This window comes from Plectropomus leopardus, chromosome 15, assembly GCF_008729295.1.
Source record: "Plectropomus leopardus isolate mb chromosome 15, YSFRI_Pleo_2.0, whole genome shotgun sequence".
NCBI lineage: Eukaryota > Metazoa > Chordata > Actinopteri > Perciformes > Serranidae > Plectropomus > Plectropomus leopardus.
In genome coordinates, this window is record NC_056477.1 from 19,958,010 (window position 1) to 19,974,032 (window position 16,023).

Below are 16,023 nucleotides of genomic sequence, written 5' to 3' on the forward strand. Positions count from 1 at the left end.
ATATTCTCTCCACCTTTACTTCACCCTGTTTTGTGCATTCGCTCAAGGACATATTGTCTATCTATGGTGAAAAGACTGCATCTGCACCAATCTTAAACAGAGAATATTTTGAAAGAATCGGGGGACCTTTCATGGCACAGAGTCATATTACTTCATAGCTATAGTGACTCTGACCTGCCTGGCTACATGAGGTCTCATGTTCAACTCAGTTAATTTATCCATATTACTTTACCTTGCTTTCCAGATGTTACTGTTGTGACAACACTTTAAAAATACTATTTTTGTAATCTTGTGAGCTGGCTGGCAGTCTTTTTTTTTTTTTTTTTAGCTCTGTTCAACTTACCTTTGTATTGTAATATATTATATGTCCTTTCAAAATTATACTGTCATTGACACATTGAAAACTGAATATTTAAAGTATTTAAGTAGTATTTTAAAAAAGTATTTAAAAAAAGATATTTCCTTGGAAAAAGTATTTTCTGCTGTAGTGACACTAACACAGTCGTGACTAGAAAGCATGCTACAAAGCAGCTAGCAAGTGTTGATGCTATAACTGTGCAGAAGTTTATGATGAAATCTGAACACAAATGGTCAGATGCATGAAGGCACAGGAGTAAATGGTCAGGTGTCTTAACTGTCTACTTGGGTTCAAATTGCTGAAATGCATGTTAATGCCAGATCTAAACAGTATGACCCCAAGGTTTGTATAAAATAATCTCTGAAATCAAATTGATCAAATTCTGATCCATCAAGTGCTCAGAAAAAGTGGAATTTCTTCGAAATCTACAAATGAAAAAATGTTTAAATATTACTTTATACAGTAGGCCTACAAACAGGACATATGTATTCTTTACAGTTTTGATATACAGACAACATGAGCTAAATTTTAATACATACATTAAATATAATTACATATTTTTATCATTGTTATCCTTTCTACGTATGTTTTTCTAATTCTTGTCCTTTATTATTAATTGTAGCACATTTGCCTCTAAACACATGCCCTAGTACATCACCCGTGCATTTCCGTCCACATGTTTAATAAGTGCAGTGAAACATTGAATAAAAAAAGGCACATCTGCTAATTAAGATGATGTAATATGATCAGAAGCCCCAGGAGAGGCTACTAAATGGACCTTGTCAGCTGCTGTTGCAAGGTCAAAATGAACTATAAGAAGCTCAGTGACAAGTTTACATAAAATCCAAAGTTGGTTAATAAAAAATATATTGTTTTGTTCTAACTAATTGCATCATTTTCAAAACCTAAGACTCCAGGTGAGATCTATTGTATGATGACATGTAGTATTTTTCAATATTGCTTTTGCACCTGTTATCTGCCACGATAACCTCCAGACTACATCGACATGAGCTTTGTGGAAAACAACAGACAGTACGGTGCTTTTGACAATTTGTTGCAACTAACACTGCAGAAAGAAGACAATGAGACAAATCAAACGCTTGCTAGATTGTACTACCATGTGATCCAAAAACAGATGGCAATAGTCAATCAAATTTATAACTGCGGAAGAAATTAATTTGGCATTTATGTCACGCTACTGGGCCCAGAAAGAGACAAGCAGACAATAACACAGACTCATCCATTATTTTGGCAGGTAACAAATTTCAATTTGAAGGCCCCGTGAGTAGCAGACAGTGGCAGGAGTATTACGCATCTGCATGTCAGTGAATATATTATGTGACTCTAATTCAATTGTGCTGATTTAAAGAAAACGAAACCGCAATAATCATTATTTGCAATATGTTTTTGCATGCACACACAACTATTAGGTTTCCCTGTCACGCACAGCAGTGTAGCAGTTAAGTGACCGGCTGGTTTGCTTTCACACCAAAGCCACATGTCACCCAAATAGCTTGTTCTAAATTGTAACGTGGCACAGTGCATTTGCGAAACTTGCTGGTGTTTATAATCCAAATACATATTTGTCAGAGTGTTGATTTGCAGGCCGTATTAGCTTCATATGGCAGCACACGCTGCCTCATGTCAGCATTGAATCAAAGTAACGACACCCCGGTGGAGGGGCTGCTTTGAACAGTAGGATTTTTGAATATATTTGAATAGATTTCTTCTGGTAATGACTTTATCAAAAGGCTGCCGTCCAGCGACCTCACCAACCTTCAAAGGATTCTCCCCTAAAAAAGACCTTGCATGCTAATCACTGGTAAAACTGAACATAATGGAAACAACAACAGATTATCCCTAGTCAAAACAGGAACAAGTGTTGAAGGATTATCGGGATCTGGATGACAGGTTTTTTAGTAGTTTATATCAATCCAAAAATACATGTGGGCTGAGGCTGCCAACAGGAAAAATTTGGTGCTGAATGTGTGGTTTAGCAGAGTTTCATTCTTTCCGCATTTAAAAAGTCACAAGAGCATAAAACCATACATTGCTACTGAATTCTAAGGGTAGTTGGTAGCTTCCTGATGCAGAATAACTGAAGATATCCAATAAATTAATATTTTTCAGATACCTAAAACAATCAGCAAAAAATGACAACAATATCCTGACTGACCTTAAATTACTTTAAAAACTATAACAGACTGACAAAGGCATCAGATAGTGCCGACGATGCTGATGCTAGCTGCAGTCAATACATTAGGAAGCTCTGGATTGATGTGCTGTCCACATCAATGAGCCAGACACAGGCACACAACTAGCTCTTATAAATATGGATTTGCTCTGGAGGCCCAGATATCAATCATGTCCACAATGATTCCTTTACGATGTGCACATACATGCATGCAGAAACACTAACCTGTGGAGACAGGGCAGTGGGAGGCTGGGTGAAGAGTGTGGAGTTGGCTGCAGATCGTAGGCCATGTGCTCTCCTGACAGTCTGACGGGCGAAAGGAGAAGACAGTACCTCCTGCTGAAGGAAACACAGAAAAATAACAAGTTGAGGGGCATCATCGTTTGCGCAAAGTGGAAACAAAGTGTTCTGGATAATCACAATAAAAATAGAAAATAGCAAACCTCATGCTATTTTCAAACAGCCACCGCCAGGACCCGCAGTATTTTACAATGAGCTAAAAAGAGGCTTAAAATAATGAGGCGTGAAAGTGGTAGTTTTATTTTCTATTCCCGTCACAGGCCAGGGCAATTTGCTGTTTTGCTGCAATTTGAACGCAACGTGTGGTCGGAACTGTGCGTGCAAGACAGTAGAGCTATCATGTGAAACTTGTGTACGCTGGGGGAAAAGTGCTGCAGCGACTGTCAATCCGAGATGAAAGAGCTGACAGGCCTGCTGCTGCTGCACACCTAAACCACGATTAGCAGTGCGTTATTTATTCACTATCTTTCAATTAGGCTGATTACAAGCTGGCTGTTTATCGTATGAGAGGAAAAGCAAAAAATAAAGCTGCTTTGATGTTTGGATGTAAGATCTTGTAAGTTTGCTTGGGTGGAGAGACAGATTTTAAGGTGTGTGTGTGTGTGTGCACGCGCATGCATGCAGGCAGGTGTATGACAGAGGGTCACGGTAGGCTGGATTGACTAAAATACTTTCACCTTCAAGTTAGTGTATGCACTCAGATGTTCCCCTGCCTCCCAGCACTGAGGAAAGATAAGATGGAGATACTCTTCTATTATAAACACTCAAGAGCACCTTGACTGCACACACTGAGCAACAACTAGCGCACCCCATAAAACAGTCATATTAGACCCATGCATGTGGGCTGGTTTAGCCTCTGGGGGGGTCTGATCACAGACACTTTTACAATGCAAGCCGCTCAATACTTTAACACTCCACAAAACTGCTCTGGGCTTTCTACCGTGAGTAATAACAGCCAGAAAGGTCAGACATGATTACATTTTCAAAACCATCCACCATCACCACCAGTGCATTTAAAAGGCAATGCTGTCAAAAATGAACGGTTGGGACTTGATTTAAATCCCAAACAAGACATGCTAAATTGAGATTGAAATGTGTGGAAGACGACAGGTGCAAACAATAAAACATGTAAAAATGTCTTCTTTTTTTTTCTCACCTGCATTATTTTGTGTTTGGATTGCTCTTAACCACCTGGTTTTTCTCACAATGTTTGCGCTGAAATCACATACAGTATGTCGGCTAATTGAGGGCTCGGGCTTAATTTGTTTTACTCATAAACCTGCACATCTGCATAATGTTCATAATTGAAAAAAAGATCTTCTTGCATCAGTGTTTACAAGCAGGTGAAATCCGTTGAATCATGTTTTGAGGAAAGCTGCGATTAAATGTATTATGTAAAGGAATTGGTTGACATTTGGAAAAAAAAATATACTATTGTTATTTGCTATCTCATGGAGGGGATAGATAACATTCAGCCAGCTTCAGCCAGCAGTCAGTTAGCTTAGCATAGCACTAACTGTAACCAGGGGGAAACAGCTAGCCTAGGCAACAAAATATGCCTACCAGCAACTCTAACGCCTTGTTTCCATAATTCTGGACTACCCCTAGTGTTCAACAAAAAAAAGTAGCACTATTGAGACAAAAAGAGGACCAATAATGCATGTCAGCAAATAAATGAGGAAGTGTGTAGGCAGTTTTGTGAAATATTTTGTTAAAAGACGTATGAACCAATACACATGCTCTATATGTTTACACAGCTAGTATGGTACCAATGCTGGCTAAAAGTGCTATTGAACTTTTCATTTAGACATGGTGAACTAACTAACTGAACTGAGTGAACTGAACTAAATAAAGCAGCATGTTAGCTAATTTAACGATAACTTCCTGTGGCACACAGCGTATACAGTCTGTACAACATCTTCTGCAAAAGTAAAAATTTTTCAACATACTCACAGCGAAGGTACATAGTAAAAAAAAAAAGAGACTTTGAGTCATATTAGAGATAACAGAGCTCCCCATAGGAATAGATTGGCTTCTGGTTGACTCACATATGCACACAGAGCTATGTGGGAACAAGGCGTACAGATCACTTAGGGCCCTGACACACCAAGTTGAGTTTCAGCAGTTGGTCAATGTCAGGGTGTCAGTGACCGTTGCCCTGGTTTTTGCGGCGTATCACACATGGTTCACACAATTCTGCCCTTGTCAACTTTTTTGGGCCGAATCAGCATGGGAGCTGGTGAATGAAATCACTTCAAATACAGTTCAGCTCTCTGCTCAAGAGAAATGGAAGTGAGCAAAGCAAACAAAAGCAAAAGCCAAAAGCGTGGGATCAAACAAACGTGCTGTATTAGGTAAGAATGTTTTTTTTAGCCACTGAGCTCTTTAGCAGAAACGGTTGGGAATTGTTTACTTTTTGCTAGCACACTGTTAATATTATTTGTTTCTAACTAACATCTTAAGTCCATCCTGTCAGTCTTCCAGTTTCCCTTTTTGAATGTCAAATATAGCCTTAATCCACCTGCCGTTAAAAGGAGAGGTTTTTCCTCTCACATAGACGCACAACTTAGACAGTAGTTGGCAACTGACTGTGGTCTTTATGTTGTGTTTAAGTGGACTTTTTTTGGCCGAGACACAAGCAATGTAAGCCGACGCAACAGTCGGCTTCCATCACCACCAGTTCTTTGATGTTGGTTTGGTATCTGCTCACTAATAAACATGTTTTGCACAAAAATGATGCATTGTTGGTTTATGAAGGGTGATGTGCCAGATCATATCTTGGCTGGATGCAACGACTTCCTGGAGTCTTTGCTGGTTGCCTGGTGATGGCAATATTAGTTTGGCTGCTGGCGGTAGTGTTATATTTAGAAACATGAGAGAGTTTCTCAACTAAAACTCTGCAAGAAAGACAACAGGAATAAAATTATTCCTTCAAATAGAGTGAGTGAATTGCAGTCCTAAAATGCAAATTAAAAAATAAGCTTTCCATTCATCAGTCCACTCTCTACACTATTTCAGGGCTACAGGGGGCTGAAGGATATCCCAGCATGCATTGACCAAGAGGCTTTGTTCACCAAGGACAGCTGTGATGTGACAGAGCTAACCACTAAGCCACCACCCAGACATTAAATGTAAGCTATTCATTAATTAATGAACAGCAATCACCAAAACAGCCTATAATAAGGCTGCACAAGAAGCCTTGGTTTAACAGTAACTGTCGAATGGCGTATCTGCTGCGTGTCCTTTCCGCTATCAGAGCTCCAATCAATGAAGTGGTGTCTGCTTAGTACCTTCTCTCTCTACATGTTATTACACACAGAATTACCTTTCTTTTAATGACTTTCAGCCCAGTAAATTACATTTGACAAGAAAGGACAGAGCTTGTATTATGCCCATTTGAGTTTTTGCCAGAAGCAACAATTATGAATATATAAGGAACACTTTGGTAAATTAGATCAGTGGTTTCTCTCAGATTAATATATTCCATAAAAGACTGAAAATGTGATTCTGTGTCTCAGTATGCAAGGTTCAGGAGCAGTCAAGCTCAAACACCAGCTAGCCTGGAGAGCAGCTGTGATAACCAGCATTGATGACATTTTTTTTTCCTGCAGCTCTGCAAACAAGCAGAATTAATTCTTGAAACAATTGTTGAGGACAGTTAATGAAACACACTTTCAATTGTTAATTATTGCATTTTACATTGACTTTTCAATACAAACTTTCAAACAGAGTGTCCTAAATATTAAGATAGGCCACGGACCTTGGTACTAAGATAGCATGTTGCAGAAGAATTATTGCCTCCTCCTTATCTACGTCAAGTCAGGCATACAACTCATAGGAGGGGCCAGTAGTCAAGACTCCAGCAACTATAAAAAGTGTCCATGAACTGCCAAGAGAGTCTCCTCCGGTCTGTTACTGCGGAGGAGGGATAGCATTTGTTGAATTGTTGATGCTGTGATGTGGGATATTTCCTGCCAAGCAACCAAACTGACTCATTTTAATGCCGGCAGTGATTTCACGCTGCAGCAATAGTTACAGAATAACATGGCTGTATGGGTCAATACGCTCCCGCTCAAAAAACACTACAGGTTTACAACAAAGTGTAATAACTAGAATTATTGTATGCCTCAGTGAACCACTCAAGTTGCACTTACAGCTTTCATCCCTGTATGTGAAAACAACAATGCTTCACAAACATCTTCCCCCTGGCAGCTTCAAGGTGGGCACCCAAGATTAGTGTCACCAATTCAGTATCTGACTTAATGCCGCCCCTCTGTTGCCAAGTTATGATGCTGAATAAGGGTTAGAAAAAGTGTTTTTGAACAGAGCAGAACATTATGATGTAATGGTGAAGTTGACCTTTTGAATAAATACTTTCATCCTATTAGACATTTGTGGGAGATTTTGTCATAACAGCTGGCTTAAACCATTACTTAGGCAAACATTAACAGTGAGTGACATTAACTGCCTGAACCTCATGCCTACGACCATAACACAGCCATGATGATATACAGTACAATAGCACTCCCTCTTATGTGATATTGCTTAAATAATATACAAACAAAATCCTGTTATATTTTTCAGATATTTATGAGAATAATTAAATATTTTGAGGGCTTTATGTTGGACCACTGAGCAAAATAATGAGATCTCCATAGACTAAAGGAAATAGTTTAAGCCATTGTTCTGCAAGTCCCTTGTGTTTGAATGGAGACAGGTGAACTGATCCTACTGACTAGCCCTTCCAACGCCTCAGTCACACATAAATTAATATGCAATGTATGTCATTATCTAAAAAAAGTTACAAAACACAACAAAGATTCAAAAACAAAGCTGAAAGTTAAGAATACCGCTTTACAAGCAAATTATTAATTCCCACAGGCATTAATGTAATTAAAGATGTGAAAAGTATACTGCTATGTGCTCCTGCCTGCATAAATGAGTTGTTGCTCAAAGAAGCTGCTGTGACCTCTTTGCATCACCAGTGAGGGGAGGTCCCTGTCTATTTCTGTTGATTAGATTGCCACAGAGGACAACAGCTGCTCTCTCTAGATACCGACTGCAACACTGCAAGAACAATCATACAGAATGTATACGCACTCAAAACACACCACACTATTCTCCTGATACGAGAAATACCAGCTGCTTAAGTCCCTATACTGACAACGCCTTTTCTTTGTGGAAAAGTAACAATATGCAACAAACAGGTGAAGAGAGGGACTTATTTTCTACTTGCAAAGTGGCAACTCCAATGCAACAAAAAGAAAAACATCCCATATTGTTACCCAGTCAGCAGGAAAGTACATTTTAAAGCATTCACTGCTGAGCAGGGTAAGACATACACTAGGTAGCTTCTAATAGCTCCTAGAAATTACCAGGCAATAAACTGGTGACAATAATTAGCACTATATATTTTCCCAATTACAAAATCTAATCAGCATGATGTTTTCACAGCATCTACAGAGCACATAGTGATATTTTGTCCACATGGACCAGTGTACACATGGGGACATACTGAGGAGAAAAGGAGGGTAAGAAGACTGTGAAGCCAAGGTGTAGGATGAAGGCCTGTTGAGGGTCCCTGCATGTCCGTAGCCTGATAATCATAGGGACCTGCCATTGCCATTGTCATTTTCCAATTTATACGAATCAATGAAAAAATCTGCCCAAGGTCCATAAACCTAGATCCAGGCTATATGTCAACAAAGATGGATAACAAAGTCAATATACATACAGCTCTTCTTTTCAGAGCAGCCAGACAGTCTTTCTCAATGACAAAACGTAGGAATTTAGAAGAAAAAAAGAACTTCTTTTTAATGTTTTTCAATGATATGACAACAAGAGAGCTACTGATATTAAAATCATATAAAAGCAGATTTACTCCATAAAAAGACAAAGGTGTTGTTGCAGTTTTATTATTGTCACACCTGCTCCACTGAAATTGACTCTGCAACAATGCCTCTGTGCTTTTTCTCTTATTGTGTAAACTCTGTTATTATCATGAGGACATTCTCAGTCAGATTGCCCAGCACTTGCCCAAAGGAAGAGCACACTAAAGACTCTGCTCTGAAAAATGTCTGTTTTCAGAGACAAGTGACACACTTCAAAACAAACACTGAGTGGCATTTTTAAAGTGGAAACAGAAAACTTTTCAACTTTTTTTTTAGCATTTCCAATACAGACAGAGCACAACAAATCATACTCTGATAACTACGCTCACCGGAGGGGAAATCTATCAACGCCACAATATGCAACCAAGGGCTGAAGCACTAACAAAAGCTAAAAACCTTAGATATTAGCATGTCAAAGGATCATGTTAGCACCTTATGTCTACCATAGAGGAAAAGTTACATGGACAAACTCAATATTTTAGGTCTATATGTCCTTAGTTTGCCTATCTTAGAAAAATCAAACCACTGAATGTTCGGTTATGACATTCTTTGATATTTACAACTGTTAGATCGAATCAACAGGTAACATCATCATTTAAATGTCAAAACCAGGCATTATGTAGCTTAGTTAGCTTCAACCTCTACACTTTTTCTGGCTTAATTAACAAAACACTTCCTGCACAGGGCTTAGTGAGTGTCTGGATCCAGCTATTTTCCCATATCTTCCTTCTGATGCCTCACATTATAAAGAAGAAATTGCTTAAAAGCTCAGTTTTTCAGGTTTGGCAGCTTGTAAAAACATTAGGTTTAAATTGGGGATTATTTACCATGTTGGTAGTGTATCCAACCACATGGCTGATTTTAGGTATTTGTGTGTTGTTTGCTAGCAGACAATAATGACAAGAGGGTATCTTCACACAATATAAAGTCAGTAGAGAGCGATGAATTGTTTTCCCCTCCGGTGGGAGCAAGACTTTAATGCACTTTGTCTCTATTCAGTCAACTACGAACAGCACTGAACTGTGGTTGCATTGGTATGAGATTCTCATGGTAAAATAACCGTCTCAGAAAATATCACAGTATTACAGAAATATTATTATCAGTCAGAATGAAAAAAGCAGGGTTAGTTTTGGTTTTATCAAATATTTCGTTGCTATGACTGAAACTTTAAGCTTTTTTTGAATGTAAGTGCATGCAAAAAGTCGCCCTTTTGAAAATAACTAAAATAATGGTGATATCCCCGGCCAAGTACCTTTTTTTTTAATATGTCAGACAAGCAAATGTGCATGGTATGATAACCGTCAACTGTCATAACACAGTATGCCTTAAAACCAGTACAATGCTGCAACCCTACACAGAACACACTGAATTTTGTTTTCTACAGATATTTAGGTTTTTCCAACTTCTGCTAATGTGGATTGTATCAGCAAAGAACTAATACTGATACCGATAAAAAATTGGTAAAACAAAAGTGCCATCCTCTCCCTGTTTTGGAAAATGGTTGAAGTGTATATGCCATAAATCAAGCCTTCATTTTCCCAGGGGATTATGCTTGTTGGCAGACAGAATTTCATGGTGAAAGCGAGGCTTATAGGAAACCAATCTAAATGCAGATGCCAGATGGTGTCATTATTCTAAAGCCATTACATTGTGCAATCAACATTTACTTCATAATGATAGGTTAAAGAACTTGTCTGTTTCTTTTAAAGAAATACCACGTATCAGTCATCCACTTCGCGTGTGACACATTCAGAACATGCTTCATACTCCTTGTCACAGTGAGAAAATAAGTGACCACTGGCTGAAACATATTGATTTACTAGTTGACTTATGGCACAGTGTTGCTGCAGCTCGGGGACCAATCTCCAACGTTCACAGATGCATCGAACCTAAACTCCGCATGGTGCACAACCCGCAGTCCTCTCAGGTAACTAAATTCATACCAACTTTTTATCCGTCATGCTTCACATGTTGTCAGCCTGATGTGTTTGACACCTGAGAGCCGCCTGATCCGCAGCAACACATACTGGAGCTCCGAGCCAGGGCCAGACTCCAGCATTTTGTCACCTCTGCACATTCACCTTGCCTGGACTGACATGATCCCCAGTAGCTTTAATTACTGGAAACGACTCATCAGCAAGCAGCCAGAATACTCAGATGTCTCCTGATGCAAGATATCTCACAACTCAGATTGGCTAATGGCTAATCTTAGATGTCACAGATGCTAAGTTAAATGGGCCTCAGTGGAAGATTGTGCAGTCGAATAGGCCTGTGGGTGTGCTTCGCAAAAGGCGGCACCAGACTGTGTGTTTTCAGCTCCGTCTACCCAAGAGTCGATTAGCCTAGCCTAGTCGATTTTGAAAATTATTCCCTGCATGGAAACAGTTGATAATGTCTTGTATACCCTTGACAACTCTGCTGATCCAGCAAATAAAACTACCAACTCAACTGTTAATGTACCAGAGAGAGGAGGAATATCAAGCATCTGATATTTCCTTTACAGAAGTCTAAAAATAATGCGTAAAATTAATTCAACACACCACCAAAAAAACCAATAAATACAATATTCTACAAATACCTTAATCGCTATTTAAAAAATTTCTCACCCAGGGTTTCCCACACAATCATTTATTTGTGATAACCTGCTGTAATTAAAATACCTGTTTGGTTAATGCTTGCTTCACACTGTCAGAGCACAAAATGCAGAAGGAGCAACAGAATGTCGGGTGCAGTGAAAGTGAAACTTGACAGTTTATTGCCCTGGGCAGTAGGGGTGGGGGAAAAATCGATACAACATAGTATCACAATATTTTGTGTGGCAATATTGTATCAATACACACACAAAGTATTGATTTTTTTCATTTTATAAATTATTAGTACTGAAAATTCAAGTAAAACTTTTGGTAGCCTACTAGAAAAATAAAATCAATTGCTTTTTTAGTCCACTAGATACATTTTGCTGCAATAAAAATGACTGAAGTAAGATAAAAACATTATGTTATTAAATAAAAATAGATGGTTAAAAAGTTTCTCCTTAATTAGAAGATGAAAAAAGATCAGAAATTGCAATAAATTGCAGCACATGCTATCACAACACTTGACATATTGCAAAACGTTTAAAATCGCAATCATATTGTATTGTGACCTAAGTATCATGATTATTTCTTATCGTGGGGCCTCTGGTGATTCCCACCCTTACTGGGCAGCAGCTGCTCCTCATTCTATCCATCAATCTGATCACCTCTGATCAGACTGACAGATCAGTTATCCACCCCGCCAGTCAAACTCTTTAAACTGCTACTAAGTGGAAAAAAGAACTCCTGGCGAGTTCACTTACGCTGCATTCATGGACCAACAAGAAAATCCAAATTTAGAGAAGGGGCAAAGAATGATTAAAAAAGTGACCCATCCCTTCTTATTTTCTCATCTCCTTTCACTTTATCCTGACACATAAGCCATCTTGTACATGGAGAGTGGCAAAAAAAACAGCTTTTAAGGTGAAATAATGAACACTGGATCCTGGGCAGGGCTTTAACAAGCTCCTCATTTATAGAAATAACATGACAAAGGGGTCAGGAAGGTGACAGAACAGGGCGTGTGTGCTGAGCTGCACAGAGATAATAGTGAACAAAGTAATGGGAATGCTATTTGTTCCCAGTTAGGCAATTTAACCCGTACAGCAGATGGTAAATGGCAGGCATGCTGTAGAGAAAGGAGCCAGTACTGATGCGTGACAGCCATTTTTTTTACCTACATCCTTTTGTCCTCATATGCATTCAAATGCACATGGCTATTTAATACTGCATGATCAGTACACTGAGAGAATGACATGTCTGTTGTCTCTGTGTCTTTGTCTTTGAAGCCCTGTTGTCAGCTGGCTCTGCAAAGCTGCAACTTTTCAGTGACTCTGCACCAAAGTGACCAACATTTATTGTACAATTTAAGTGATTCACATTCTGATCCGGCTATCTCTGCATTCCCTTATCTTCCTTTCTCAGTTCTTTTTCCTGCCTTGCTCATTCACCCTTCTCTGCATCTCCCTCACTGGTAGGAGAAAAGCAGTCAGCCCCAGGGAGATCGGGGGACGGAGAAGGAGGGGTAGGGGAAGGAGAAAGTGGGGAGGCTGCAGGCAATCACTGGCCACTGAGAGCAAAGATGAAGACGGCGAGATAGGAAAAGGGGAAGAGGAGAGTTAAATGAAATTTCCAACACATTAAGCACACCCTGTTACCCAGTGCCTGCACACACAGGGTGAAGAGGGGTGAGGGGGGGCCACTGAGTGACCACTGTCCAATGAAAGCCTTTAATAGCTAAGGAAAACTGATCCAGTTACAGGGGTTCCCAGATGATAGGCAGACACATAAAGACAGGAGCTTAGGGATAGATAGCAATAACCTGTCCAGGTAAGCCGTAGGGACATAAAGGACTCAAACTAACCACATCACAGATACAGTCAGACTCCCAGTGAACCCAACGGTTGCCCTCCTTTCTCAAGGACATGTAGACATTTAAGTGTGTGAGCTCTGCTGCAAGAGCTGGACAAAGAAATTACCAGAGACATGCTGCAGGATTCCTGCAAACCAATATAAACCGGACAGGAGGCGGAGAGGGCTGCACAGTCAGTGACCCCCTTCGCCATTTATCACCGGAGAAACATTTATTCACCATTCACGTGGAATATACACACGTATAGGCAAACAGGGTCATGAAGGCGGGTTGTGCAGAGAGTGAGGTTGACAGCTTAGCGTCTCCTGCTGCAGCAGAGATGAATGGGCGGGCTGAAAACTGCCTTCATTCATAATGGAATACGGCAACAAAGCAGCTTCATCCCCAGGTGTCTCGGGGACTATAAGAGGAGGAGAACAGACAAAGAAAGGTAAGCAGAGGGAGACTATAGGGCAGAATATGAGGGCTGTGCAAGCAGCACAAAGGCTGATACACACTAGAAACAAGTCCTACATCTACTATAAAAATATTTTTCTGATTTATTGCCCCAGGTGTTACCCAAATAAAGCTTAGAAGGGCGGCAAGAGCAGCAGCATAACATTGCTGGTATTGTTGGAAAGCCTGGAATGGCCTGGAAATGTCAGAACAAACATTGCTTACTTTATCACACTTTTAAAAGACCTTACTGTTCCATCGAGCTCTTAAAAGGGAGGACTTAAGGTCCTGTAAACAAAAATGAACTGAGTAAGTGCAAGTGAAGGAGGACAAAAAGGATTTAGAGTAAGCAGAAAGGAGTAAAGCTTTGGAAACAGACTGCGGTGACAAGTTTGGAGCCGATTGGATAGACGGGGAAGCCAAAAAGGTTGTGCGGTTGTTTGCTTTTTCTTATAGAAAAGACACATACGCATCCTACCGAGCTGTGGAGATAAAGCGGATGATGAGCAGCGCTGAGAGAAGAAGCGTGGGCGTGAGGGGGAGAAAGCACAGGCATACGAGAGAGAGTGAGTGAGAGAGAGAGAGAGAGAGAGAGAGAGAGAGAGAGAGAGAGAGAGAGAGAGAGAGAGTGAGTGAGTGAGTGAGTGAGTGAGAGTGAGTGAGTGAGTGAGTGAGTGAGAGAGAGAGAGAGAGAGTGAGTGTGAGAGAGTGAGAGTGAGTGAGTGAGTGAGTGAGTGAGTGAGAGAGAGAGAGAGTGAGTGAGTGAGAGTGAGTGAGTGAGTGAGTGAGTGAGTGAGTGAGTGAGTGAGTGAGAGAGAGAGAGAGAGAGAGAGAGAGAGTGAACAAGCACCAGAGAGAAGGACTGTACATGAAAAAAATTCTGTCTGAGTGTGTGCGTCTCGGCATGTCTGCAGGTCTCTGTGTGTGTGTGTGTGTGTGTGTGTGTGTGTGTGTGTGTGTGTGTGTGTGTGTGTGTGTGTGTGAGTAGTCATTACAAAGCAACTCCTTAACATCAGTGAAAGACATAAATAGCAACAACAATAATGCTATGTGAATAGCGGCGATAAATTCTGATATTGGAAAAGAGAAGGGCTCACTTTCAATCTTCATATTCACAATTGGGTATAAAATCAAGCAACACAGACAAATGTTGTATAAAGTAAAATATGGCTTACACCGAGCACTGGTGGATTCCCAAACTAAGTGGCTTTAATTCTCAGCCAGCTGAGAAAGCAATTTTTTCATGCGTTCACACACTTTGCATCTCAGAATAGGAAGTAGTTTGCTTACAAGAGTCAGCTGCTGCGACCACAGGCTGTGTCTCTGCATGTTTGTCTAACTGAGGCTACACAACCATCAGCTCAGACTCTTCCTACTTGTTCTGGCCTCCCGATAAGGAATTTGGAGGCTGGTTTCCCAATACTGCAGATCAGCTTTGGCTACAAGTTGAGCCTGGTACTGTAACTCTAGTCAACCACATCAATCAAATTTTATGGGGCTGTCATTAGTGTTTAGGGGAGCTGAGGTGAGGATTTGCCGATAAGAGCAAGGCAAGGCGCATATAAAACTACAGTTATAATCTTTTTAAATCAGGTATTATACTGATTATAAGCTGACAAGAATCATATTTACATTTCAAACACTTTACTGATTTGGTGGGTTGAGGACTGCAGCCTTATCTACACTTCCACCTACACCACTTGACTGAAGGGCTTGACCTCTCACCTCAAGTGTGTCCTTCTTCAACCGGCTAAATGCTGCACACTTGAGTCATTGTGAGGTGAGCCTGTGTATCCTTTCCACTGCACGTATCAGGAAGTAACTGCACCGACCTGCAATATCATGACCCTACTTTAAGAGCTAATATATATCAGATATTATTAATGCAAATGGAACACACTGTTCTCCTCCTTCAAAAGTTTTCCATCAGCAAAACACCACGCGGCATTTCTTGTAAAATATCGCCAAGGGCGTTGACAAGGATGGGAATCGAAAACCGGTTAAAAATTGTCCAAAATTATATGCCTCTGAGCATATCACTTCTTTTTGTTGATGTTGGCATGCTTTTCTGCTGGTAGCACACTGCAAAACAATGTCGTCAAACGCATATGCTAAACGGCTGAAACCTGAAATGAGACAGGGTGAAGAGAAGGAAGCCTGGCTTCATTTCATGAAGAAAAAATACAACACTGCTGCTTGTTATCTCTGTAAAATAATCATTTCAAGTAACACTGGAAACACCAACAACATGCAGAAACATATCTCTATGTAACATGAGCAGAAATTCCTGGATGCCATGTGTGTGACACTCTGCAGGAGTGCCACTGCTTTCAAATCAAACTTCATGTGACTGACGGTAAAGCTCCTGTTATAATAACATTAGCACCATGCAAGCAGCC

At 40.2% G+C, this 16,023-nt stretch overlaps 1 protein-coding gene across 2 annotated transcripts in view; it reads right to left on the reverse strand.

Moving 5' to 3' along the window:
- The window catches only part of mcu (mitochondrial calcium uniporter), a 72,042-nt gene that overhangs the window by 36,533 nt on the left and 19,486 nt on the right, over positions 1–16,023 (reverse strand). The window contains exon 2 of one of the 2 annotated variants that reach the window (XM_042502823.1): positions 2,778–2,888. In XM_042502823.1, the coding sequence (XP_042358757.1) occupies positions 2,778–2,888 (111 nt within the window). Of the gene's footprint in view, positions 1–2,777; positions 2,892–16,023 lie in introns of both variants that reach the window. The other variant, XM_042502822.1, reaches the window with a different exon arrangement.